The sequence below is a fragment of the Parus major genome, chromosome 3 (genome assembly GCF_001522545.3).
Source record: "Parus major isolate Abel chromosome 3, Parus_major1.1, whole genome shotgun sequence".
Lineage (NCBI taxonomy): Eukaryota > Metazoa > Chordata > Aves > Passeriformes > Paridae > Parus > Parus major.
Genome location: NC_031770.1, coordinates 56083772 through 56111535, shown reverse-complemented (window position 1 = coordinate 56111535; position 27764 = coordinate 56083772). Strand labels below are relative to the sequence as shown.

At 40.1% G+C, this 27764-nt stretch overlaps 1 protein-coding gene across 2 annotated transcripts in view; it reads left to right on the top strand.

Annotated features, from left to right (window-relative positions):
- PLEKHG1 (pleckstrin homology and RhoGEF domain containing G1) overlaps nt 1-27764 on the top strand; it is a 126743-nt gene that overhangs the window by 59094 nt on the left and 39885 nt on the right. For both annotated transcript variants that reach the window (XM_015623059.3, XM_015623062.3), the window contains exon 4: nt 20982-21514. In XM_015623059.3, coding sequence (XP_015478545.1) covers nt 20982-21514 — 533 coding nt within the window. The remainder of the gene's footprint in view (nt 1-20981; nt 21515-27764) is intronic.

Here is a 27764-nt window from a genome sequence, read left to right as displayed (position 1 = left end):
ATTGCACATCTGGCGTGCCCTGACCTTTGAACAGCTAACTGATGCTTCTAGGGCCTAAACTCTTTCACTCTTTAAAGGCTAGAGTTGGCTGTTTAAATGTCAGTGTGGGTTCCATATTATGCACAGTGCTCTACCCTTTGATTATCTAACATTTTATATGTGTGAAACTGACCTCATGCAATTAGCATGAGTGTGGTTTTGCTAGCAAGTGGTACCATATACCATTGGGAACTCCTCAGTTAATTTAGATCTCACTTTTGTTACAAACTTATTAACTCATTGCTCGAGATTTAGGTTCATATTTAATTATTTTTGTTGAAAATAATCTTAAAAAAAGAAAGACTTCTTCTTGCTTACATAGCTGTATGGCAGTAGTGTCTTTTCCTGTTGTTTCCACTCTTTCCAATGATTTGCAGCTTTCAGTTTTGGATTAGGAAAAAATAATACTTACAAAATTAATAATTAAAACTCCCCAAACAAACAAAATGGAAAACAACTCTCTGTCGCTCCGTGATTGTGTTTGAAGAGAAGAAAATGTAGTGTTCATGCACACCATAGAAAAGAAGTTAGGCTGATACATTTTACTCTATTTTCAGTAGAGGTGTCCATTGTGGCTTTGGTGACTCTTGGTAACTTCAGTAATTTAACCACGTGTGTAGAAGAGAGAATAAAGAAAGAGATGTTGTATATATAAAGATGTTCACTTCAGAAGTTTGAGAAGGTTCTGCTTTTGTCTTTAAGTTATTATAATTAATTAATTATAATAATAATAATTATAATAATTAATTTAATATACAACTAATTTATTTTCTTTTGGCAGAAAATATAATTTTTCTTCCCATTTCTCATGCCAGATTAAGTGGGTCTAGGTTGGTGTTGTGGTATGTGCATGTGGTGGGGATGTTACTGTTTAAACAAGTCTTTTCTGTCAGTCTGTACAAGGAGTTTGAGTCCTAAACACAGTGTGAATTTATCAAGCAGCATTTCCCAGACAGCTTAGGGAAAGCAATCCTGGAGGACTCCCAGACTTAAATAACTGAAAGTTACTGCTTGCTGTGCCTGCAGCCCTCTGGAATTGGAATGTAAAACTGGCAGTGGAATAAACACACTCCCCAAGGAGGCTGAAGATGCTGCAGAGCAGCAGACAGGGAAAAAGAACTTTCCCGAAAGAACGAAATACACTTTTCTTATTTATTTTATTTTTTTTTTTAGCCTTATTCCTCTTTGAGGCCTGCAGCGATGGCAGGTGTCCAGCTCAGTATCAAAACTGCGGTTTTAAAATTGGAATGAAAGGCTGGCTCTTAGCCACTCGTTAATCCTGTGCGGAAGGTCTCCAGGAGAGTAACCCGTTACTCAGCTTCACAAGTGCACAAGTAATCACGGCGGGGCGGGGCACAGGGCTCACTCTGCAAGTGTGTATCTGGACAATAACGTTTCTAGGATATTTGAGAAGCACAGCTCCTAATTACCTGCTATTTCTTGTCTAAATTGGGCTGTATGGTGTATATAGAGTTACGCTTCCAGAGAAAATGATTTTGCACTTGTTGTAGGACGAGTTTTTTTGGGGTAAGCTTTTCCTATTTTTTTCATCTTTCCCATCTTTCTCTCTTTTGCCTGCTTACTCTAAGAGTTTTCACCAGTATTTAGAGTTCTTATAAGATCTTAAAACCAGAACCTTTTCTAAAAATTTTGATAATGCTGTTCTGTAAAACTGTGCATGGCATTTTTTTTTGTTAATCTTTTCTTTTAATGTACCAGTTATATAATGTAAGGCAATAAGCATTGAGTGTTGAGTCATTTAAAATAGAAAATTTATTGTGATATTTCAGTCAGTTTCTAAGGTAAACTAATTTCTAAGAATGAAGTAGCAAGAAAAATGACAAATAGTGACACCTTGTATTTTCATAACAAAATTTTGAGAGGAAAGTCATTCCTGAATTGGTCACTGAGTCGAACATCGCTGGGATTACCAGTCACTGTGGCCATTGAATATTGTTCTTCTCTGCATGCATGTGTTCTGTCATCTCAGTCAAGCACTTGAATGTCTTTAATTCACTACCTGAGTGACAAATGTTAAATGCTGTAGGGCCGATTTGATAATCTTGGTAACTGCAATTTCATGGGTTGACACAGCTGTATAAGAAGGAAAAGCTGTTTTACAACCCAAAATATGTTATTTCTGGATGCTTCATTTGCCATTTCTCTTGGGGATGGGGGAAAAAAAGCAGAAGATACAGAGATGTCCTAGTTTACAGCAGACTAGAAAACTACAGACTTTGAGTGTTGTAGAGATGCTTCATGATGTGTTTATACATAAGCCATAGAAGTGCAAAGTCTTCTTTATTTTTATTCCTGTCACTCCTAATGTTGTTTTATCTCTAGAGATTGGTTTGTGGAAGTGTGATGCACAGACAGATGTGAAAGCACGAGTAGTTATCTTCAGTTAAAGGTTAAGGAGATCATTGCCTCACATACCACTCCAGTTTCCTTTTGTGATTGAAAGATTTGCTCTCTAAAAGTTGATAGCTATAGAAAAAAAAGTTACTGATTAATTTTATTAAATCCTTTCCAGAAGAATTTTTCTGTTAGCTTGCTGACTCTCTCAGTTCAACACTTCACCTTTCTATGGTTCACAATAAGTCACTTGTAGGTCTTGGCCTCCATGTAAGTGATGTACAAAGGATGGATTGAAGTGAAGCTATACTTGTTGTGGGAGAATGTGGGAAGAAAGGAAAAGGATGCATTTAACACTGCCCAAAGGAACTATCTGTAAAAGAGATGGGAAGTCCCAATATGTACACCTGAAATCACTGAGGCTTACTGAAAGTCAGTTTTTTGAATCAGCTGACATGAAGCAATGTCTGTCCAGAAACTAATGCATCATGTGTGCATTTCTTCACACACAGACACAGACACACGTGTTGTTACATTTCCAAATTCCAGTTAAATCAATGACACTGCATGCCTGAACCTGAAGTCTGTATTTAAATGAGGATATAAGGAGGATATTGTCCATCAGTCTGCCTGTCTGTCATCAGGTTCTTACGCTCTTTAATAACCCACAACACCTCCCCAGAGCTCCTTTGATAGTTAAGGGCATGAGCATATTTTCTGGTTGAACCTTCAAAAACCGTCTGGCCAGTCCTTGGGACAGCTCAGCCTGGTGGTTTTTCTGCAGCTCCAGAGTGCAGGTACCTTTGTTCTCCCCGAGGTTTCCAAACACTGTTGTGGTGACAGAAGGGATAATTCCTCCATCCCCTGTAGCCCCTGGGCCGTGTACTCTGGTCACTCCCTCCCTATGGCAGGAACAGTCCTGCAGCTGCCCAGCTTGATGCAGGTGAAAAGGGAGCTGGGTACCACAGGACCATTATTGCTGGAGTGAGCTCTTAGTGGGCTTGAGGATATGTGGTCCAGAGTGAGAGGAGAGAGGCAACCCCACCAGTGGGCTTACCAGGGATTTAAAGTGACTCCCTTATAGTGCTCTGAGACTGAACTTGTCTGAAAATTAAAATCATAAATATATTTTTCTGTCAATTATATCCTTATGTTAGCATTTAATCCTCTTGCAAGGATTTTAATTAGCATATAAACCAGATGACTGTTTAATTACAGCCTGTCAACAGGAGTAAGAAAATATTTAAGGACTGTTTATTAAGAAAATATTTTTTAAAGATATATTTTTCCCGTGTCTTTAGAGTACAGACAGAAAGACAGTAGATGGAAAATGCATTATATTATTGTTTCCTTCGGGGATGAAAATCTTGAATGAGAACAGCAAAAATTCTGGGGAGGTATGTTGTATGTGTATGTGTATGGTGTGAATATTTTTGCAATGCATATAAATATACTTTAATCATGTTTGCTAGCAATGTCAAGATACTTTGTGCATTTCCAGAACCACGTCTGGGTTTTGGTTATAGTCTAGAGAATACATGTCCAGTTATTGTAATCTTGGACAGCTTTTTGTAATTAATTTATTTTTGTAACTTGAGACTTTCCACTGCACTGAATACTTACTGACCTTTAATTTCATTTACTGGAGGGTGGGGAGGAAAGAGGAGAAAAGAAAGGCTTTAGGAAATCCCTTTTCCCACCCTGCAAAAGAAGGTAACTTTCTGTTTAAGACTTGTTTGCGTTTAAAGGCTGTAAGCAGAGGAAAAAATGCAGATCATTTTGCATCCTTCATAAAAGTCAAATGTTGAAAGCAAAGTATCAAATATTAAGGAGCATTACAAATTTGATACAACCTCTGGAATAGAGGTGTATTTGAAGTTTATAAAATGTTTGTAGTCCCTGCTGAACAACCTTTATGCTGATACATGATTATTACTAATATGCTCTAGTTAATATTTCAACAATGTCCACTTAAACTGGGTATTTTTTATGATGGGTTTTGCTTTGGATTCATAATGTACACACAAGATAATTAATCTCTTAAGATGCTTTTCTTCTTACTTAAAGATCATCTAGTTTTCTCAAACCGAAAATATTTCTTCATGCAGATGCTTACTTTTCTGCTATATTAATTTAACCCACTCCTTTATTTCCATGTTAAATCAATACCAGATATTTAGTATAGTAATATTTTTCTCCTGTGATCCAAAACATTGAGTTGTCAGCTACTTTCCTACAGCTGGAGAAAATCTATTTGTTCATTTCTTAACCTTTTGACATGTCTGTTTTTACAAGCCCGGCTGTTTGTGATGGGGGATTGAAGTGTAGAGTAACAACTACAGAAGGAAACATCTCTTGTTATGATCAGAGTGTAAACTGTGCCCAATGCAACGAGGGGGGAGTAGGTTTACACAAAGTTTTTGTGCACTAGAAAAAAAAAAAAGAGCCCCTAGTCTTCCTTCACATGATCGTGTGTTGAATTTTCATGTGATGTTGTAAAAAGTGAATTTTTAAAAGTTTTATTCACATCTCTCGGACGTATGACTGTGAAACTGACTTGCAAATAGGTTAGACCACTGATTCTCCACTGTAAAAGCAGGCTCAGCAAAGTCACAGCTGTCTCTTCCTTCTGTTCATGTGGCAAGTGAGATAGCTCTGAAAAGTCAAGACCACAGAGCCCTGTGTGAAGTTGCTGAAATGCCCTTGCCGATGTAACAAGCAGGGAAATGCAGGAGTTTAAAGCGTTTGGAAAGGAATCAGTTTTCAGGATCTGCACACTAAGTGTTTTCTGATGGCTGACCCCAGGCTCAGGAGTGTCCCAAGTCGATGGTGCATGTAGGTGCTGAAGAAGTAGTTCTGCCTTTTGTCTCAGGATATTATATCTATCAAACCTTCAGGCTTCAGCAGCTCAGTGCCAGTCCTGCTTTAAACCCATTTGGAAAGCATAGCCATTATATCAAAACTACTTAATCTTGCTGTGGTTTTCCAGTAAGAGGGAAGAGTTGTAATAGTGACAACAGATCAAGCTCTGTCTTTCTTTCTCAAAATAAGTTTTAGCATCTGGCAATAGGTGATTATTATGCATGTATTTATGCCTTATATATAATTAATATAGGGTTGAAAGGTTTTTTCCTCTCCTTGTATCATAAAAGCCATATCTGAATGTGTTGCAGTGCCAAAGACACCGCAGTGATTACATGTGCTATAAGCATGTGTGAGATGGGTTCTGCACTAAACTGAGGAACAGTTAAGGGTCTATCTACAGCAGCAAAAGTATCAGAATGGGCATAGTCCTGTTCTGGACCCTAGAGATGCACTAGCTGAGGCTTCTGTTGCCAGTGGGACTGGGCAGCTGTGGTAGAGAGCCAGCCATGCCCTAGCACAGGGCTGATGGCAGACACTGCAGCATCACCTTGGGGTTATGCAGACAAAACCAGCTTGTCTTCTAAACATTATTCTTGTGGGCTACTGATAACTGATTACTTCCCCCCCCCCCCCCCATTTTAGTAGGGTGGCTATTTTAGCTTCTGATTTAAATACGGTAAATGTTTCCTTAAAACTCACATGGAAAAAGTCCATGTCTAAACACTTTTAAAATTTGAAAACCTTGACTTGCTGCATGCACATACCTTCTGTACTGCTTTGGCAAGTCTGAAGGTTTTTTCTTTTCTTTCCTTTTTTTGTTTCTCCTTAAAATGAATCTATTTCAGATGAGAATGTGGAGTTGCATAGTGAATTACCTTTATTTGTGCAAAGTATAAGCTCTCACTGCCCACACCCATTCATCTATGTAACAAAGGGGATAAATGAAAGGAGCAAGTGGGAGTGCTAAGGAGGGATTCCTAGCTACATCACTATGTGCAGAGTAATATTACGGGCTCAAAGCAGAACCGGTATCAGCGATATGTTCCTAAACCAACTATGTTAGCCTGAAAGGAGAAAAGCAAACATAAGAGAAAGGAATGTCAATATGGAGGGGGGAGGGAATGGTGGGCTCCAGTATAACGCACTCAGTGCATACTGCATAATTGTTTTGCTGTTTGCTAATGGTGACTATCAGGTCTTTTATCTTAAATATGCTTCTTGCCACCTTTGGATGTATAGTGCTGACACAGTGAGGCTTGGAGTTTGAACTGTCCTTTTCATAGTAAATAGAACTTGATGATGTAAAAATCTCATGGACCTTCCACTAACAAATCTGGCAAATCCCTATGATACTATTTTGCTCCCATCCCTGTATGTCAATGTTAGTGTGACTGCTAAGAAAATCAATAAAATGGAAGACCACAACTCAGAATCTTACAAATTGGCAGTGGTTACTGGCTAACAGTATTGAGTGGCTAGGCATTTTGTTCTTGCTTTCTTAGGCTTTCATCCTCTCACATTTCTCCCTGTCAGTATTCTTCCATTGAAGAGTTATTGGCAGATGCAAAATATTATCAATAAGTTATCAGCTGTATCAGGATTTTTTCTTGAATGTTCTTCTAACACAGAAAATCCTTTTTTCCCTGGGCATAAATGAATTCTAAATAAATCACATATCCAACCTATATTAATATATGTTAAATCTCGTGGTCAAACTGGGTTAGATTCTGTACAATCCTCTGGCAGATACATCTAGGAACCATTTGTGTCAATGGATGTTCATTGAATCCTGAAAATTACTTTATATTATTACGCCTTAAAGGGCAAAGGTGATTAAGCCTCTTGTAAATGAGCTGTGCTTGTTGGGAGATGCTTTTTACCATTCTCTGGTGATTTTGCCAGTGAGGATCTCTTACCCATGGTGATCCACTGGCAGCTTCTCTTCTCCCCATCAATGTGCACGTTCATGTCGCAGTTTAGCTGTGGCACTCCTCAGCTTTTGATGTTGCATTTTTCTGAGTCAAGATTATCTCTAACAATTGCCATGCAAAAGGCAGCAATACGACCATGGCCAGTTTGACTGTTCTTGCTATGAAGTGTTCAGGCCTTCCATGCAAGATGCCTTTGTCATTTTTTTCAATGAAGTTTGCTGTAATTTCATCAGGAGGGGAATGTTTCTCCCAGATTGTTTTTCTAACCTTCAAAATATTATGCAATGAATTTATAATTGGCAGGATCTGTGCATAGTTTAAAGGTTTGAAGTTTAAATGTTTCAAGTCCATTAATTTTACATTATAAAGAACATGTATTAACTGAAAAATCATCGGAGAGGACATTTAAGTATCTTTTGGTGCTCTGTTAAGTGATACTGATCAATTGTAAAAGGGACTTTTAGTCTCATGCTACTTGGCTTGGCAAAGAATCTAGCCATTCTTATGGTCTGTGGCATTAAGAGATACATGGTTTTGGAAACAGAAATAAGTATAGCTGATTTCATCCATGGCTGTATTTAGAAATCAGTGCAAAAGGAAAAAAAAATAGAGTAAACCCACTATCCTTCTCTTTTGCTGAATAAAGTTACTTGAACTGAATCAGCTTGCAAATAATTTCATCATCATACTAAATTGTTATGGCTGGTCATCTGTTTGCATTGTCTTACTGACTTAATTACAAAAGCTTCACAAATCTTTTGTCAAAGTCTTTGTTAAGGGAACACTTCAATAGTGACAGAATTTCTGTATAAATGTGAAAGCGATTGCTTCTTAATGAAATTCTGCCTATGTGAGTCATACATTTTAAGTAATGCCAAAGGGGGAAGAGCAGGGAATTGCCCAGCTAAACTTCTTTTAACCTGTGCCTCTTTGCAATAAAATAATGGTAGTCAGGGTTTCCAAAGAGATGAGGGTTTGAAAAGTGAGCACGCCAGCTAATAGCTGTGGTAAGAGGCTGAAGGCCCGTGGAACAATACCAGTGTAGTGGCCTCTCGGTGTGTCTCTGCGCCTCGCAGCTCAATAGTGAATGCGCAGCATTGTTCGGCTGTGAAAAGTCTCGGAGCGCTTGGGATGTCAGGGCAGACCGAGGGAAACTGATTTTCAGCTTGTGGCCTCCTTGTCAGAGGGCTGGGAGAAGCCTGGGGGCTGCTGGCCATTCCTCACGGCTCCTCTGCTCTACCAGCTTCGTGCTTGTATGTGGCGAGTGTCCTGCAGGGATCTACCGCTCTGCAGTGTGCTCTCTGTGGGAGAGGATGGAAAAGAGGGGAAGGATTTCTTTCCCTCATGATGGGGTTCATGTTTGAATGTTAAGTGAAAGCTTTCCACGAGGGAAGTTAGAAGGTGACATTTGAGTTTAGGGAAAAGCGTGGACATAACAGAAGTTAATTGCATTGAGGATTTACGGCTTAATGGCCTAAATTTGATCACAGGTTTTGGAAGAAAACAAATGCTTAACTGTGTGGGGGTTTGGGTGTTTTATCAATAAAAAGAGACTCTAGATAAGTAATGAGAATAGCTCTGAAATGAATTTACCTTGTAAGTTCCCATGTGCATAGGGTACGGAGTTGAGAAAGCTTTGATGTTCTCTATATAAACAGGAATAACAAAAACAATTGTTTTTTAGTATGGCATGCTGGGAAAATCCTGCAGTTCCTCCACAGAGTTAATACATCCTCCCCTCCTCAGCCCCCACCCTCACTTGTTTTAGACCACAAAATTGGCCTTTGTGGCCAAGTTTCTCCAAGTCCAGGGTGTGTGTTTTGGATTTGAGAATTTGATTTGGATTCTAGCTCTAATATTTTTAAAAGGAAGGATTTGCTACTTCTTTCTCATAGAAAACAGTCAAGTGGAAAACACAAACAAGGAAAGTGGTGGAACTAAATGCCCCTATCTGGAAGAAAGATAGAGTGCAAAGGAAAAATCTGAGAAAAATAAATGCTTTAGCTGTACTAACTGGACTTAGATAGGAGTCTAAGTTTGTGTTTTCCCTGCCTCTGATCTAAAGATTCATCTGAGCTGTTTACTGAATACCAGTGGGTGTAGATATTATTTATTGTAGTTAACAAGAACTCTGAAAACTGGCCAATATAGAAGTGCTTGAAGGCTGCAAAAGAGAAGTAAAATGGTACTGACTATAAAAGCCAGAAAAGCAGATGGGTGGCAGCACAGTTGTTACCTACCGTCTTTTCATGAAAGTTTTAAATTTCAGCTACATTGCTGTGAACCACAAAGTGGTACTTTTTTAAGAATTTTCATGCCCCTCTCTTGTTTGCATTTGTCAGGGATTTTTTTTTTCTTCAGATTGACAAAAAATTGCATAATAAATCCAACAGTCACAAGAAATCTGAAGATACCTTTTTTTACTAACTTCCTTTGTATGGTGTTACATGTGTAAAAAATTCAATTAATATGCCCCTGAATAGGAATGTTAGAGAATTTTAATTCTTCAGAATCTGTAGGATTATTTTTCTGAAGCTGTTGGTAAGGAAGGCACAGGGACTCTGCAATACAAAAAGCTTTAATAAAATGACTGTCTGATTCAAATTAAGCTTTTTATTGCTCTGATAAGAAGGCACAGAGAAAAGCTTATGACTCAGGAAGTCAGTTGCTGTGAATTATGCACCAAATGTTCCCTGTAACCAAGTCTAGGCCTCTAATCTGTTTGCTTCTTGCCCCATGGCTTATGAAGTGTGATTGTTGTCACTGTTAATCTTGAATTCTGATATGTCAGTAAGTGTTGCAGGCATTAACACCATCTGCATATGGGTGCAGAGTCTGCACTGCTCTGCACTCTGACTTTGCAGAGATATCAATCTCAATTCACACTTTGCTTCATGAATACAAAAACTCTAAAAGTATTGCTTGTTGGACTAGGAATTTTGCTCCCAGGGGTTTGTCTTCATGAAATAACAGCAAAGAAGTAGTAGGAAGTATTGGAGATAAGGGCCTTAGAGCAGCTCTGCAAGCATTGTGAAGACTTCTTCATCACAAACATGGATCTGTTGGAGTGGCTTTCCTAGGCATGCCTGAAAAGCTGACACGGAAGGGAGGGGAAAGACAAGGAAGGGAAATTTCATTTTCATGTAGCCCTGTGTTTTCTTTGTATTGCAACAGGCAAGGATATTGAGAGGGGGGGTGTAAAACATGATGCCCATAGTTTAAAATACAGATGTTCTCCCCCTGCTCCAAGGGGCAGTTTGGAAGGACCAAATCAAGGTAAATGGCAGTCCTGATGTGATAGGGTCACCAGTAGAAAATAAAAAAGGAAGAATTGGGTGGCTGCATCTTTTTGGATCTGTTGTTTGTGGCAGCAACAAGACACCTTTGATTTTTCTGCTGTGACCAGTTATTTTGCTGCCATTTGGCAGTCTTAGTCTTCTTGACCTTATTTATGTAAAATTCCACACTTAGCTGTAGAAGCAATACAGTGAGAAGACATTGTGTATGTTAAACTCCTTTGAACCTGCACATCTGCTTGGTTTCTTTTTATTTATTTACATTTAAAGGTTTTTGAGATGTCAAAGTACTGATTATTGAATTTTGTAAAAATCTGCTGCAGTCATTTATTTAATCCAGAATCCTTTAACTGTCATTGCATATGTTCCTATCAAGCTGGGATTTTGAAAGAGCTGTGAGCTTACTGTTGTAATGCCACCTTAAAAATAAGACCTAATGTTCACATGCAGGAGGCTGAGCACAAGAAACTGACTTGAAATGGCCAGAGCCAGTCTGTGGTGCAGCCAGACCACCAATATGTCTTATTTCCAACCTGTGTAGAATTTAAGGATTCTTCTTCTCAAGACCTAAACATGAATATCGCTTTCTACAACTTGTGTTTTTATTCAAGAGGGGAAACACAGAAGAAAGTTTTCATTTATTGTAAATGTGAACATCTGTTAGGAGGAGCCTGCTGTTACTATTTCAGTTCTGTTTCAAAATTCTGGTTGCTAAACTTCCTGAGATGCAGAGGAGGTTCCAGTAAGTGGTTTTAGTTTGAAACCAAATGGGAGAGATCATTTAGCTATATTTAAAGAAAAACATCAATTATTTAAAGCTTCTGAAACTCACTTCTATTTGGCATCTAACATTGTCTGCTATATCAGAGAACTGCCTGTTATAAAATAGTTTGTTTCATGCAGGATTTTCATTGGAAAGTTTTTTAAGTCAACAGAGAATTTGGTGGCAGAAGCAAACAAAAAACTGTTAAAAAGAGTTTAAAAGAACTAAGCTATTTGTGCTAGATATTGTAGTTACAAGTCATATTGAAATTGAAAGAGGTGAGTTGTACAAGGATGTCTTCTTTAGGGTCACAATTTAAGTTTTTCATCGGAACTATCAAGAATGATTCATAGATGCTACGTTTCCTTCTTCTGAAACAGTGTCTCACACTCTAAAGTTTATTTTACCTGCTTTAAAATGGGAGACAGTTAACAATTTTTAGTCTTAAAAACCTCCCAATGTTCTTGGTAAAGCAACAAATGTTGTGTGTTGTGTTGGCTGCCTAATCAAGACCTCCTATGTGCTCATGGCATGGTGGGCTTTGAAAAGTTGTGAACTTCAGTGGCAACTTTAGGTTGCTTAGATGAAGTTGAAAATAGTGGTGTGTTACACGTTGGCCTGGCAGAACATTTGCTGAGAGCAGAAGATAAGTCCAGGAAGAAGGGGAAACCAACCTGATGTCCAAGCACTGTTACAGTGATACAGCATAGAGTGGAAGGACACTAGTAACATGCCAGCAGCAAGGCCTTATCCTGTGTGGTGCTGGATGGAAGGAAGGCTACACGTGGATTTTCATTCTGGCACAATGCTTTGAGTGTAAAAGTACTAAAACATTCAAGCAGTATCATGTTGAATGCACTTTTTACACTTCTTCATTAAATGCCAGTATGAGCAGAGAAGAAAAGGATGTAAAAGCTTTGACTGCTTGTCATCTAGGGTATTACTCCTTCTTGTCATCTAGGGTGTTATTCCTCCATATGCATTCATATTTACAAATCTTCACTGATTTTTTGTTTGCTCTGATTTATAAAAGAATTGAACTGTGCCTTTTTAAAATCCTTTTTAAAGACCAGAGAAGCAAGCCTTCAAAATTGCCAAGGAGATGGAAAACAGTTCTTTTAAAAGGCCTATGAATGGATGATTGGATCCATATGCTCTGTTTGTGTTGCAGTACATCAGCAGCATGTGATGGCTTGTTCCTTTTGTTAGGTGTCTCTGCAGCACTGTGTACAGATTAAACAGCTACTGCATTGCAGAGAGTTATTAATACATTACATTGCACTTCCAGGGAAGATGTCAGTGTGTCCTTTAGCCTGAATGTACCTTGTGGCTGAGTAAGGGGTGATTTTTTAAAATTTAGCTGAGGATAACTTACTTTTTCAGTAAATCCTTAGCCAGCTGGCAACTTTGGAATAACATCGTTCTTAACCTCTGTAAACTTCACTTATTGTTCAAGTTTAGAAAAGTCAAAGCCTTGTTCCAAAATAAAAACAGGTCATCCTTCTCAAATCTTAATACTGATACACTAAAAATGTGACCTTTAAGCCACTGTACATAGAATAGAAGGAAGCAGGAGATGGGGCAGAGAAAGGTATGCAACTCCTGAAATATAATGTACATAATCAAAATGCATGAAATACCAGAAAATGAGAAATGGGGCCAACCCATTATTTTTTTGGCATATCTGTGTACTGTTTCATTTGTGATGCACATCACTAAAACAGGAGCCTTTTTGGTTTCCAGTCTTCTGCCCTGGCAGCTCTCGGTGCTCTGCATGTTTAAAGTGATGGATGTTGATGGGTTTGGGGAAATTCTTATGTGAGGGGGAAACTTCTGCTGACTTATACATGGGGATGGAAGGGAGAGCTATCGTCAGGTGTGGGTGTGCAGAGATGAAAGAGCAGGACAGAGCAAAGTAAGGATCTCAGCTCTGTTTCCCTCTTCCCTCCACCCACAGGAACAGTCATGAGAGCTCCCTGTGCCAGTTCAGACCAGTGTCTGAAGTTCACACTGTGGTGCTGCAGCCTCTGCTTTTACCCAGCCCACTAAAAGAGATGTGGGATGCTTTCTGTCATTGAGATTTCAGGACTTCATTGAGTTCAGGAGCTTTGTGTCACCACTAAATGATGAAGCTGCTGATATTACTTGTATGTCTTAGGACTTCACAGAATTGACCAAGCAGTGCCCTATGTCTGGTTAATGCTCTACAGGTCTGTCCAGGAATTAGTTCAAACCTGACTTGGAGGTGATAAAAGCTTTGTAGGCAAGGTGGGCACAAGGTATGAGGAAGCCCAAGTCCAGAAAAGTGAATCATTAGCTCCTGACAGAACTATGCATGTGGAACATAGCAAACGTATGGTATATTTGCCATATTCAAGTGATTTGGGTACCTGGGTGTTGCACTGTACATGTACTGAGAACTTTGGCAGTAGTGTTGGCCATTCTGTGCCTTTGAGTGTGCCCAGGACTTACAGATATGCGGTACCTCACTCTAAGGTATTTTGAACAGATCTTGCAAAAAGATCATTTTATGTAAACATTTAAGTATTAAAAAAATCTTCAGAAGCTGCAGAAAAATCCAGATGAGAGAGCATATCTCAATGATCTGTGATGTCAGCATGGCAGGCTGTAAACACCTGATCTTTTAGCCTGGGTAAAAGGGACTTTCACCCCAAGAGCCCTGATGTTCAGGTCACAGCTTTGCCAGTGGTCTCAAGGCTGTCTTTGCTTCTTTTTCTACCTCCGGTTTCCTGCTGTAAGGTGTTGTTCAAGGACTGTGCTCTTTAGGAATACTCTGAATGAAGCCGAGGCCGTCTCATGTGCAAGGACAGAGGCAGTGAATTTCAAGTATAATTTCAAATATAGATTGCCTCTTTGTGGGCTATGTTTGAGCATGCAGCTGTGAGAGCACACCTGCAAAGTGGTGCCAGCAGCTGGGAACTCTTCTGACTTCTTTTGCCTCCAAGCTCCAAGATGGAAATGCTACCACCCCATCCGCAGGCAAAGGAGATGTCAGCTTTCTCACGGGTTAGCACCAGCCTGTATTCTTTCTTCTTCTTTAATTTTTTTCACCTTTTCTTTTCTCCTGCTTATCCTCTCACCGTCTCCTCTCTTTTTTTTTTTCTTTTTTTCTTTTTTTTTTTTTTCCTTTTACTTGTTTTCATTGTGATTTAGCATTTGGATTTCACGTTTTCTTCTGAAATTCATTTCTCTTGCCCTTAAAAAAAAACCCAAACCACTGCAGCTTTGCAAGCACTCTGCAAAAGCCTGTTCCTGTTTATATTAGGGCAGAATAAGATCCAGAATGCTTCTATTTCCCAGGATCATCCTATTATATTGCAAGTTCATGGAAGTTTCTAACGTAAACACAGAAATTTCACAATACCAGCAAGTGATTTATTTGCTTTCTGTGCTTATCAATATTGTCTACAAATCAAGCAAACAAATGCTGTGGAAGTGGGGGCTCTATTTGATGTTTGATCAGTGTTGTGCTGAGAAAAATGGAAGTTAGTGGGTGTTGTTCAGTGAAGTGTGCATTTTAAAGTTACCCACAGTGATGCCCATTGTCCTGTCCCTGAATTGCATGATGTCATATGTCACTTAAAGCTTGTAGTGATGCCGAAGACTGTCGGTGCTCTGGGAAAAAGGCGATGAGAAAGTTGTGAATCAGGTTTCTGTAAAGCCTTTGTGTTTAGGGTTTTGATAGATAAAAGCTGACTCATGCAATATTTCTGGCGAAGGAGCTGTACAGACTAGTAAGAGCTTCTCATTTTACCTGAGTGCCCAATGAGCTAATTCGGGAACAGCTGAAGTCAGAGCCCGCGCCGCTCCTCTGCCGCACAGGTAGGTCGCGGGCTCTTCGGAGAGGAGCGAAAAATAGAGAGGACTTGTTCAGCCCGTGTGCGAGGAGCCAGAGACATTCCTCAGTGGTGAGATACTGTCGCAGAGGATTTTCCCTCGCAATAATGTTCTCGGGTATTAGCGTGCTTGGTTGTGACAGAGGCTATTCTGCTTTAAATACTGCAGGGAGTGGGGGTGGGGGGGCAGTAATTGGAACGATAGAAGCACAGTAGTTGGTGACTCTTTTCCCTTGTTGTGAGATTTCCAATAAATGGGATTTCTGTTCCTTAAAGTTCAGTTAAAATACTTGGCAGAGTATCGTTTGTGACAGTCCAGACTATACATCTAAACCTGCAAATATTGCAGGATAGTGTGATATTTTTCACAGAGGGTGTTAGTTTTAGAACTGATATATATTCACATACAAAAAATTTAGTGAAAATCTGCTGACATTCACTTGGACAGGATTCAGAGCAGAAGATATAGGGGGTGTATTCAAGATCATTTGGGATTGGTAGTGGATGGATTTTAATCTTTCCCAGTCAGGAAGCTGTCGAGCGTTTTTGTTTCTTAAGTCCAGTGTTATATTTTGAATTTGATACTGAGTGTAGAAGTTGTTCTAAACTAGTTTGCTTAATTGTATCCACAGTATGAATGCTTTATTTGAAATATGAAGATATCTCAGGGAAAAAAACCCCAGGAAATAGATTTCTTGAATAGTCTCATCGCTTTTTTGTAGCTCAGCTCCAGAGGATATGAAGACTGTAATTTCTGGTAATGTTGACTTTGGAGATAACACCGAGGTTAGCACTGAGGTGCTCTTTTTCTTGCCAGGGGAAAGGCAACAACAATGTTAATCATGAATATAAATTGGCTTTTGAGTTTTTACTTGTGCAGTATGTTGTAAAATTTTGTGTGCAGTAAACAACTTGGAGGAATAAACACCTATATTTAGATAGGACTTGGGGATCTGTAAGTCAGTTTTATATTTAAAGACAAAGCGCTTTATCTCTCATCGTATGCTAATGTTCTAGCATAGCAAAAGCTGCAGAGATACTGGAAAACCATTTATCATTACCATGAATATAATTACAGGAAGGAGTTTTTTTTGTTAAAGAAAAGCAAGTGACAGAAGAAGGTTTTGCATTTTTGCAAAATTTTTGGTGAGAACTTGTTTTTGACTGCGCAATGAAAACCTGAGACACACCAAGATGGTTGTTTTGCATGTGCCTTGAGTCTTGTAACTAATATTAGAGTTGCCTGTTGGGATGAAACAGTAGTATTCCTTGCCCTTGCATGTCTGTGGAGTAGGGACATGTCATTGTTCTTGCTGGGGAGCGCCCTGGGGTCGTGCCATGCTAGTGTGTGTGTGTGTGACACGGGAGCAGGGAGCTTTGCAGGGGCTGGGAAGGGGGAGAGAATAACTGAATTAATGCAAAGGCACAAACAAGAAATGACCTTGTTTGGGGAGCGTGTTTCCTTGTGAGTAGGGACAAGTAGTAATTATCCTCCTTTCAGTGCTGAACTAACAAGTAATTACTGTTATTCCTTAATTAAAGTATGCAAATTGAAGATTTCTCTTTTTTTTTCTCCCCAGACTGAGTTAAATGCCGTTATTCACAACTGACAAAAGTTCTCAATATTATTTTGGTTCTTCCTTGAAAAGGTTCAGTAACCAAAAGAAAGCCTAACAAAAAAAGCAGTGAACCAGGCCAGACATGGGTCAGGGTATAGAAGACTTGCTCAGAGTGTGTGCCTCTGCAGGCTCTGGCAGTACCTTCAATTTCACACAGTGTTTGCAGCCTGAGTTTTGATGAATGCACTTACCCACTGGTGCTGCTGCTGAAGTGGGAGGATGGGGAGGAGTGGGCTTGTAAATCAGTCTCACAGGGTATGGGACAAATTACTTGCTTTTTATACTAAGTTTGTATGAAAGACAGAAATCTGCGAGAGGTTACAGGGTTTGCAAAGGCACTGGGTCAGTTATGATTCATAGAGAGCAATCCTGGGGGAGCCTGTTTACTCTCTCGTCACTCTCATTAGTGCAGTTGTGAATTTCTCACCAGGAATTTGCTACAGACCTTAGGTAGCTGGTGCAAGAGTGGAGCTACTTCGTGGTATAACTGCAGAGTAAAACTACTCTTCAGAGTTCTGAAAAGCCGAACACAGACCCTGACAAGAGAAAAGAGGATGGGCATGTGGCTGTGGCAATGAACTCCATTCAACTATTCTCTGTCCTGATTGCACTTGTGACTACAGAAATAATCTAAAAGCTCTGTTCCTAATTTTAATGGCAAGGGTAATTGTAGAGGTTATTTTCCTACCTAAGTGTTTTAAGATGATCAAGTCCAACTGTTAGCCCAGTGGTTATGCCACATCTACCACTAAACCATGTCACCAAGTGCCACATCCTTTAAATACCTCCAGGGTATTTAAATACCTCCAGGGAGGGTGACTCCATTTCCCTGTGCAGCCTGTTCCAGTCCTTAACAGCCCATTTGGTAAAGAAATATTTCCTAATATCCAATCTAATCTATCCCCTAGTGCAAATTGAGGCTGTTTCCTCTTGCTTGTCCTATCATTTGTTATTTGGGAGAAAAGGCCAGCCCCCATCTGGCTACAACCTCCGTTCAGGGAGTTATAGAGAGCAATAAGGTCTCCCTGAGCCTCCTTTTTTCCAAACTAAATACCCTCAGCTTCTCAAGATGCTCCCTATGAGACTTTTGCTCCAGACTCTTCCCCAGCAATGTTGCTGGACACACTCCAGCACCTCAATGTCTTTCTTTCAGTGTGAGGCCCAAAACTGAGCATGGGATTTGAGGTGTGGCCTCACCAGTGCCAAGTACAATGCTCAGATGTTTTTCTCAAGACAAACTTGTGAAGCCTTGGGAGATTTACAGATCCTGCATTATTGGGAAGGGCTATAGGTTTTTCACAGCTACCTATTCCTGAGGCAGGAACTGAGAGCTGGGCAAAAACAGGGAATGCCCCCAAGCCCTGATTTCCAAGAGCAGGATGTTTGTTGTAGGACTTGACAGCTGAGGAAAGGGAGCTGCTGCCTGGTTCCATGCCATGGTCTGCTGTGCCCTGCCTTTCTTCCAGGTGTGCCAGCTGTCTGGGTGCCTACCTGCTCCTCTGCATGAACACTGGGCTTCTGTGCTGTCAGACTGCACCCTGAGAAACATATTTTACTGGTTGGAGACATAGTGGACAGAATTGTAACAGAACTCTCCACAGAGAAGCCATGACAATTTACATCTGGCTGGGAAAGGAGTGAAAATGAAGTAGAAAGTAACTTTTGAGATTAATAGTCAGGATAAGGCTTTGAGGACAAAACAGACCAAGCAGCAAATACCTAGTTTGGTGTAATTTATAGAGAAGCATATAGGAATAGCACTTTGTATAAAAAATAGAGGAACTTGAGTCAAACCTGTTGCATGCAATTAATTAGCCATGCCTTGCCAGGTGCCTGGGGTTTGTGAAGGTCACTGGGAATACAGGTGTTAAAGAGCAAGCCCATTTTAACTATTAAAACCAATCCTCAGCTTTTTTAATAAACAAAGACACTGTTATTAAGCAAGAGAATAAGTGGGTTTGCTTTAGTTTTCTAAGACATGTTAAATTCTCCTAATGATTCTGGCTACAAGTGCTATGTAAAACCACTTTTAACATTTTTTCTGACTCCAATGTCATTGATGTGAACTGTGTTTTGTTTTTCTTTTTTATATTAATGAAAAGTTTTGCAAAGCAAATACTACATATTAATGTCTTTGGGTTATTACCTGAGAGGCAGACCACATGTCAGTGAAACAGGAAGAAAAGAATGTGGGGTAATAGAATTTTGTAAGAATCCTTTACTTCCCTCCTAAATGTAGCTAATCAGGTGTTTCTTTGTCATGTAATTTTAGTAAAATATTTTGGAGTAAGTCAGTGGAAGTGTTACTCCTGTTATCTTGTTTATCCTGTGCATTTTTCAAGGGGGCATTTTTCATTCAGCAATGTTGTGCTTTCTAACTTGAATGTGAAAAATGATCCAAAGCTGATAACAAAAATACATTCTTTCTTATCAAAAATGTATACTTTCTTATCACAAGTAATAGCAAGGCACACATCACTTTCTGTACCTACATAGAAACAAAAGAATTTCACTGCATTTTTCTGGTTTAATTTTTTTTCATTTTATTGCTTTTTATTTTATTTTGGAATTGGTACTTGATGTGTTTTATTCAAAAAAGGATAAGAAAATATGCTTCTGTGCGTCAAAACTAGAGGAACCCGGAACAAAGAAAGGCTGTAGATTTTCAGACTACAAGATAAAACCAGAGGTACGGACCTGCTGAATTAGGTTTTTAATCTAATGGCCAATTTCTAACCCTTGTAAGGAGCAAATTACTCTCAGTGTTAATTCTATGCATCACCTTGAGGGCAATACTTCTCCTTAATAGAAAGCTAATCCCCAATGACTGAAATGGTGCTAATAATTATTCACATACAAATGAAATCTTATGCATTCAAGATAGGCCACATAAATAAAAATATTCTTCTCTGGTATTTTATTTCTGTTTGCTTTGGATTTATTTTGAAAAATGGGAGAGTTGCTTTCAGCTTTGGATTAAATCCTCCCCCTGCTCTGAAAGCTGCAGGTGCTGTGTGTCCAGGAGGTTTCTGCTTGTAATTGCATAGCAAGTCTGGCTCAGTTCAAGAAGGGCCACCTTAAAGGTTGGGCGAGTTTGATTTGCAGCTTTATGGTTTCTTTACTGAAACTGTTGTCAAGAGCTGTAATTACTGGTATGAATTTTTGAAAAGTTGTCACTGGACTAAAATAAGGACTAAGCTACTGCTCTGTGGGTAGCTTCAGAATCATTTTTCTTCCTAAATTGTCACAAGTTTCCCTTTCTCACAGGACAGGCATTATGAAATTCCATGAGTTTGTGGCAAGGTTTTTTTTGGGAGGATACTTCTTACTGAAACAGAGCTTTGAAGTGTTGAATTTACCTGCAGCTATTTTTGGAGATTCTCATGCTGCATCACACACAACTTGGCCAGAGACAAATCTCCATTGCATGGTGGACAGTGTCCTGCAGGGCATTTTGGCAAGGAAAACAAAGCAGAATTGAAACGTGAACAGGAAGACAGACGTCTTATTTTATTGTTGCACTGATCTGAAAAACAGCTTTGGTTGTTTAGCAGGGGCTAATATGCTAAATGCTCGAGCAGAACAATTTTAGAAACACTTCTTTTCCCAGTAGAAAACTGAATTATTTGGCAGCACTCTTTCCTGTGGGGACTCTTTCTTCAGAAACTACATTATTTTCTTTGGGAAATCATTCTGCTTTTAGTATTTTTGTACAAGCCACAGAGCTGGTAATTGATAACTGCTTTTAGTTTTTTTAAGAATGTTGGCTTTGCAGGATTCAAAATGAAGGACACTTTCTGGTATCACTGTTATACTTCCTTGAGGTTTCCAAACCTCCCAAGCCAGGGTCAGGGTTCAGCTGGGAGATAGAAGGGATGGCTACCAGTAAAGTTCTGGGGGTCTTTTATAACCTTAGGGAAAATGTTTTGAGTTCTGTTTTTCTCCTGTGCCAAGCCTGAGCAGTGGATGTGCTAGCAGCAAGCCCAGCAGACTGGTAGAAGAAGGATGTGCCAGAGATAGAAATGTAAGCAGGAGGAATGTGGTGTTGTAGCCCTCATTAGGGGATCCACACAACCTAAAAAGCATGAGAGTTACAGTAACCCCCAAACCATATTGTTCTGGCTGTCTTTTGACAGATTTGTCTTTTTTAAATAGTTTTGGCTTTCTATGCAAAAAGCTTTAAAAGTATCTGCCATCAACTTCTGCATTACATGGAGCAACAACAATTAACCCACTTCTTCTGTTTGTTTGTTTAGATGACTTCCATTTACCTCTTGATGTTGTACCACCTGTGACAGAGGGCCTTGACTCCAAGAAGGAGGAAGATTTGCACAAGGGGAGCAGAACTTTCCACTATTGTGAAAAAAACACCATGGACCTATCAGACAGTGACCGTCCAGTCAGCTTTAGTTCCACTTCTTCCTCTGCATCCTCCAGGGACAGCCACTGCTCTTTTGGAAGCAGAATGACCTTGGTTTCGAACAGCCACTTGGGTTTGTTTAACCAGGATAAAGAAATGGGTGCCATCAAACTAGAACTGGTCCCAGCCAGGCGGTTTTCCAGCAACAAGACACACAAAAACTCTGTGGAGCAAGAGGATCCTGAGGAAAGCCTTGAGAAAAGGCCAAGCATGCCAAGGAAAGCAGAAGCAAAAGGAGCAAGCAAAAACTGTGCAATATCCCTGGTCACAGAGCCCACCAGTCCGAAGCTCCTCTACGTAGACAGAGTTGTCCAAGAGATTCTGGAGACGGAGAGGATGTATGTGCAGGATCTAAAAAGCATTGTCAAGGTAGGTGACTTAGTTAAGACAGTGTTAACTGTTCCATAATGCCATTTTTTACATTGTTTGATTTCACAGTAGTACAGATGGACTTGAAAATGGAACCAGCGTTTGCTGTTCTTTATAAATCAGTGTAACATTGTTGTTCAAGTGTTTCTAGTTTTTATTTGATTAGATAAACCTGAGATGTTATTATGTGTTCATGAAGAAGTAACAGAAAAAAACATCTTGCAGCTGGCAGCAGTAGTGAGCAAAGAGTGATAAATGCTTTGCAGTAAGAAATCTTATATTTTTATATTTACAAAAAAAAATAATGGATTGCTTTGTGTCCTAGAATGTACAGCAAGAATCAAGACAGCTTTAATTGCCTCTGCCTCTTCATATGCTTTATCTGAAGGGTCTTACTGATTTTTCCCGGCTCTCCCTGAGCCCTAGTCCTGCAAGGTTCTTTCCTGCCTTTTCCCCATCCCTTTCATACAGCTCACAGCTGCAGTCTAGTCTCTCTGTGTCCTTGGCCTGTAGTATTGAATATGGCATACTTATCTGCTGGAAAATACTGTTGCTTGGCTTTAATATGAAAGAATTCTGTTTTCTTTGATACTAATTCTGAATAGGTGTGGCATTTATTAAGCAGTAGGTGAGTTTTTGTCCAATCCCTAGCCTAACAGTACCTCTCATTTCCTCTTTCTAGTACAGGGAAAAATGTAGATGAGTCTTGTGGATTGTTCTTTTCACTTGGCACTTGTGTCCATGCCATCAACATCGTTCTGCTTTGCATTTTTGATGGTGACAGTTGAGTCCCTTGGCTGTTGTTTGTAGCCTACATGTTTAACACACAAAGAAATGCTTGGTGTGTTGTTTGTAGAACTTGGAGCTCTGGGTAGGTGTATGTGGTCATCTGAGATGGGAGATACAAGCCAGCTGGAGACACTCTCCCCACCTGCAGCTCTAACCTGTGTGGACCACAATAGCAGGGGAAAAATGTGAAGGCTTTGGTAACTTAAATGAATGTTGTGATTAAAACACCAGTACCCCATCCCACAAAGTTCTCAGAAGGGTTGCTGTTTTGGCAAGATTTTACTGGTTTCTGTAGCTGGGGCTGTTTTAATACATTCAGCTGTTGCCCGAGTTTCATTTTGGAGTGTTTAAGGTTGTCAGATGCTGCAGAACCAAGTCAGCTTCTGTGCGTAGTAACCACTCACTAGGCATGACTTCCATGGTTTTAGAAACCTTAGCCCTCATTCATCCTCTTATGCTGTAAACTGTACAGCTTGAGAAACTGAAAACTAAAATGCGTATCTTGTAACAGATTTTCCAGTTATAAGCAGGAATACCAGTAAGTGCTTTCTAGAAAATACTTCAAGCATCACTACAGTAGGTGTAGAGTAAATAATACAAATGCATTTTTAGTTATGGAAGAACTGAAGGAATTGTGAACCTGTGAAATGCCTAAGTCTATTTTCTGCAGCAACTAATAATGGATCTAGAAAGCTTTGTCGGAAACTAGACAGCTTATTTGAGACACGGAGTGGTTGGCAGTGGAGCTTTTCTTAGGTAGGTTCTGAGGATGCAAGGGCTTCAAAGGAGCTCCTTGCCAGATGGTAAAGACAGTGGGGAACCAGCTGCCTCAGCCTGTGTAGAATGTTCTCTTGGTTTCAGGGGAGGGAGGGGTGGCTGGGAGCAAACTTCTTTAGAAGAGCCCATTTTATATGTTTCTCAGGATTCTTTTCTCTATAAGTTACCTTAGCAGTGCTGCAGTAATTCACCCAAGCAAGGGTGGGGGGCTGTGAAAAGATTGGGAAGACTCCACAGAGATCTGTCCGAGTGCTCTAGCCTTATAGAGCTTGATTATCTGGGCCTCTGTGATTTGAGGCCATTTAGTTTGGCAGGCAGATAACTGGTGCTGAGCCAAACTAAGGTGAAGGGAAGCAGATTGATTTGTCTTTATTATTTTCCATATAAATATGGGTCAGATTTGGCAGCTGGTTGGGAAATGGGATGAGAATGGGAAAAGGGGAGCTGGAGGGAGGTCAAAGGACAACTGCTGCCCAAGCAGTGTGTGGGAACTGAAAAGATACATGAAGGTGGGAGCTGGTGGAGTAAAGCATAAGCAAGTGAACCAGTGGTAGGTGGAGAGAGAGAAAATAATTAGCAGGAAAACAATGTGAGGAAATGAGAGAAAACCAAGGAAGTGGAAAGTCAAAGTACAATATTGGATGAAACTGGAGCTCTCTAGTGAGTTTTCAGCTGACAGTCAGTACCAGTGGTGGGGTCATCTGGTCCAACCTCCCTGCTCCCCACTCAAGCAGGGTCATCCCAGAACACATGGCACAGGACTGTGTCAAGATGGTCCTTGAATATCTCCAGTGAGGAGGACTCCAATACCTCTCAGGGCAATCTGTTCCAATGCTCAGACTCCCTTCCTCATATTCAGGTAGAGTTTCCTGTGCCTCAGTTTCTGCCTATTGCCTCTCACCCTAGTTCTTGGCACCACAGAGAAGAGCCTGTGTGCATCCTCTTAACACTCTCGCTTCAGGTGCTTCATTGATGAGATTTCCCTCTGTCACCTCTTCTCAAGGCTGAACAGGCACGACTCTCTCAGCATTTCCTCGTAAGAGAGATGCCCCAGTGCCCTAATCATATTCACTGTCCTCCACTGGACCCACCACAGGAGCTCCATGTCTCTGGTGCTGAGGAGCCCAGGACACAGCTGTCCAGGTGTGACCTCACCAGGGCTGAGCAGAGGGGCAGGATCACCTCCCTCAACCTTCTGCCCATGCTCTTCCTAAGGCACCCCGGAATACCATTGGTCTTCTTGGCCCCCCACTGCTGGCCCATGGACAGCTTGTTGGCCACCAGGACCCCCAGAAGCTTATGTACACAGTCTAAAAGCAGTAAGGAGGGCCAGTTGTTTTTTGTTTCAGGGTGTTTTTCTTTTTTGAAGAGGGAGGGAAAAAGAGGAGGAGGGGCAACCTACATACAAAGAGTTGAAGGGGTGTAAGATTGAGGACAGCGTAAGGACAAAAAGGGAAAAATCAATAGGTGCTATTTTAATCACCCTCTACCCCTATCTGAGAATTATTAGTAGAGATGTTGTCTAGTGCTTTTTGTCCTCTAGTGGGGATTTGCTGATGCTACATTTCTCTGTAAGCAGTAGAAACTTACTTTCTTGTTCTTGATTACCTCCTTGTCTTTAGTGTGCCAGGAACTGATTTCCAGGACTAGCTGAGCACAAATGACCTATTAACATGGGTGATTGTGAAATTGCATGTAGGATCCTGGTACTAATCATAATGTCAAAAGTCAGCTCCTTAAGAGTTAGCTTAGCACAGTATTTTGGGCAGTGTCCTTTCCAACCTATGTTGTCCTTAGAACATGGAGTTGTCATGCCTGAAGTAAAATACTATGGAGGAATGGGGCAAAATGGAATTTTGTCCTTTTTTATGCTTGTATTGACCTAATGCTGTTAGGTCATTGGTAAGTAAATAAATAAAGTAAAAAGTCATAACATCTGTTGCTTTTTGAGTATCGATGATCTTAACAGTAACAAGCTGGTAGACAGAAGTAGAAATATATTTCATGGGATGTGGTTAATGTGATTTTTAAATGATCCTGGAGAGCTGCTGAGGTTTTTCAGTTTTCTTTCCTACTGCTGACAAGAAGTATTTGGGAGGCTTAGGATGAGTGAGAGGAAGCTGTACAGGTGCTATTTGGAACCTTTGCTCCAGGATAAGCATTAAAAAGTAACTTCTTTTCTAGCCAGTACAGCCATTTTTCCTGTGACCTGGAATCACAGTTGGGTTAGGATTGTTTTGAGGCATGCTGCTGTGATTCTTGCACAGGCAAGCATTGCAACAAGGATAGAGTGAACTTTTCCACCATTTGGTATGTTTTATCAGATGATCTGTTAAGGATAATTATAATTTTGAATGAGTGCAGATTGAAGCTTGTTTTGGGCAAGTTTGTGATGAGAAATTGGATATCTCTGCTTCCTGCTTGTGTCATGCTGACAGGTGTACTGGCCAGGGCAAAACTGACTGACCTTTTCCTCTTCAGGACCTAGCCTGGCTTTTTCAAGTAGTAATGTTGATAGAATTGACCTAAACTTCAATTAGAGTCGCTTACTGAAGGGATTTTTGTTTTCCCCCTGAGTAAAATGCTGTCCCTGAAGTTATAAAAAATCTGTGTTGCAATTTTTGCCATTGCAATTCACAGGAGTCAGAAACTCCCATTCATAATGTATAATGTATATAATGTGTAATAATGCATATAATGCATAATGTGTATAAATGCTTGTAACTGTAGAAAGACATCAACAATTCTGTTTTACCTTTGCAAAATGAAAGAATATTGCAAATGCACTGTTACAATATTTGCATCTGCACCCCTATCAATAGAATAATACAAGTAAAAGGTCATTGGTATCTATAGAATGACTAGAGGGGACTAAAGTGTGCATTGTCAGTGTGTTTCACATATATTTGATGTAAACAGAGGTTGAGCTTCAGAAATCTTGAACTCCATCTGAAATCTGGGAGACTTCATTTATGTGAATTAATTCCTCTACCCTTTAATTCCAAATGTGACCTTTTTTTTAAAAAAAAACATCTCCACTGAAATAGTTGAAGTCTTTGTCCTATCTCCTCTCCAGATCTTTTGTCCCTGGCCCCCTCCTTTTATACTTAAGTCTTCTAATTTGAAAAAGTCCCATTGCCCTCTGCTCAGTCTCCTGTCTATGATCTTGCTGCCTCTCTGTCCTGTCTTCTCTCAGAAAATCCTATCTGCATCCCATTAGTACGTTGTCTTATTTCCTTACGTGATCTTTTGCATTTTAGTATTAATCTCTCTCATATTCTTCATCTCTGCTGATTCCAGAGCTCTCTCCATAATTCTCTCAGCAGGCCTGGGGACATATTCATCACCATTCCTTATTTTTATAAGTACACACTCTTAAATACACAGAAGTCAAGAGGGGTGTCTACCAAGCTTTCCTTGGTTCCCATTTTGTCCTTCCCATCTTTCAGTAGTACTCCTTTATGTCTCCTCTGCCCTGAAATTGTACAGCATGCTTTTCTATACTGTGTATGGTTTGCAGAGAGTCACTGAGACGTGGGAACAATCTTTTCCGTGTTCTTGCCTCAGAGGATCAGATCTGAGCCAGATGTCGCTCAGGCAGCACCTGAAAATGGCAGCTGTGGGTTAAGGCCTTGTGAATCCTGAGCTGAACCTTGCAAAGGACCATTGCTAGAAGTTCTTATTGAGGATACGTGAATTTGGAGGGTATCTCTTCCCTCCACCCCAATATGGTCAAAAATAGGGGAATTTACATTAAGGCAGCAAAAGGCATTCTCTCAGAAACAAAGTCTCCATTTTGCTTGAATCTCTGTCTGTCCCAGAGACATGAGGATGTGGTTCATGTCCCTGCTAGTCAGCCTGGGGGTGCTTGTCTTCTCAGGGGGAAAGGTCACCAAAATTTTTCAACATGAGCAAAAAAGGGCATTCTTTCTCAAAAAGCCTCGGGGGAATGGCTTTGCTGAAATCTCCTAGAACAACTCATCAGGGAGGCAGGTTTCTGGCATGGAAAGCTTCACCTGAGTTGAACATGTCTGTTGAAGTGTGGGGTGGGGGCAAGCCTTGCAAGGGGAAATGTTGGATGTTTGAGGTAGATATGTGTTGGGGCACCAGTGATTAAGGGAAACCCTTCTGAGAGGAAGTCAGTGTTGGAATGTTATTGTTCCCTGTTTCCTGTCTCCCGGTGCTGCAGCTAGAGGACGTCTCCTTCTGTGTTTTAAGCAGTTAGTTAAAAAGATTGCTCTGAAGACTGCGGAGTGCACATTGTCACTTGTGATGCGTCAAGCATAAAAGCATAGCGGCTTGTGTTCTGGGTTTGCTGGATACTGTTGCTCTGAAAGTTAATTCTCAAAACCTGGGAATTCCAATGTAGCTAAGGCATCCAAATATAGCTAAGGCATCCCATAATATTTGTTCCCACATTATAGCTAATTTCTATATGTGACCTTTTTTCCTATGTCTGCTAACCTGAGAAAGATACCTTTGGATTGCTGACATAAGTTGCGTGTGAAAATTTAGATAAACAATTTAAATTCCATGAAAAATAAACATTATGTTTTGTATAAATGTAGTATGACTATGCAACAGTGCTAAGTTTAACTGCGATTAGTATTTGTTACATTTTTGAGCTGAACTTTCTCACTGCTTTTCTTTCTTCCATGAAGAAAGAGCAGCATCAAATTCCGAT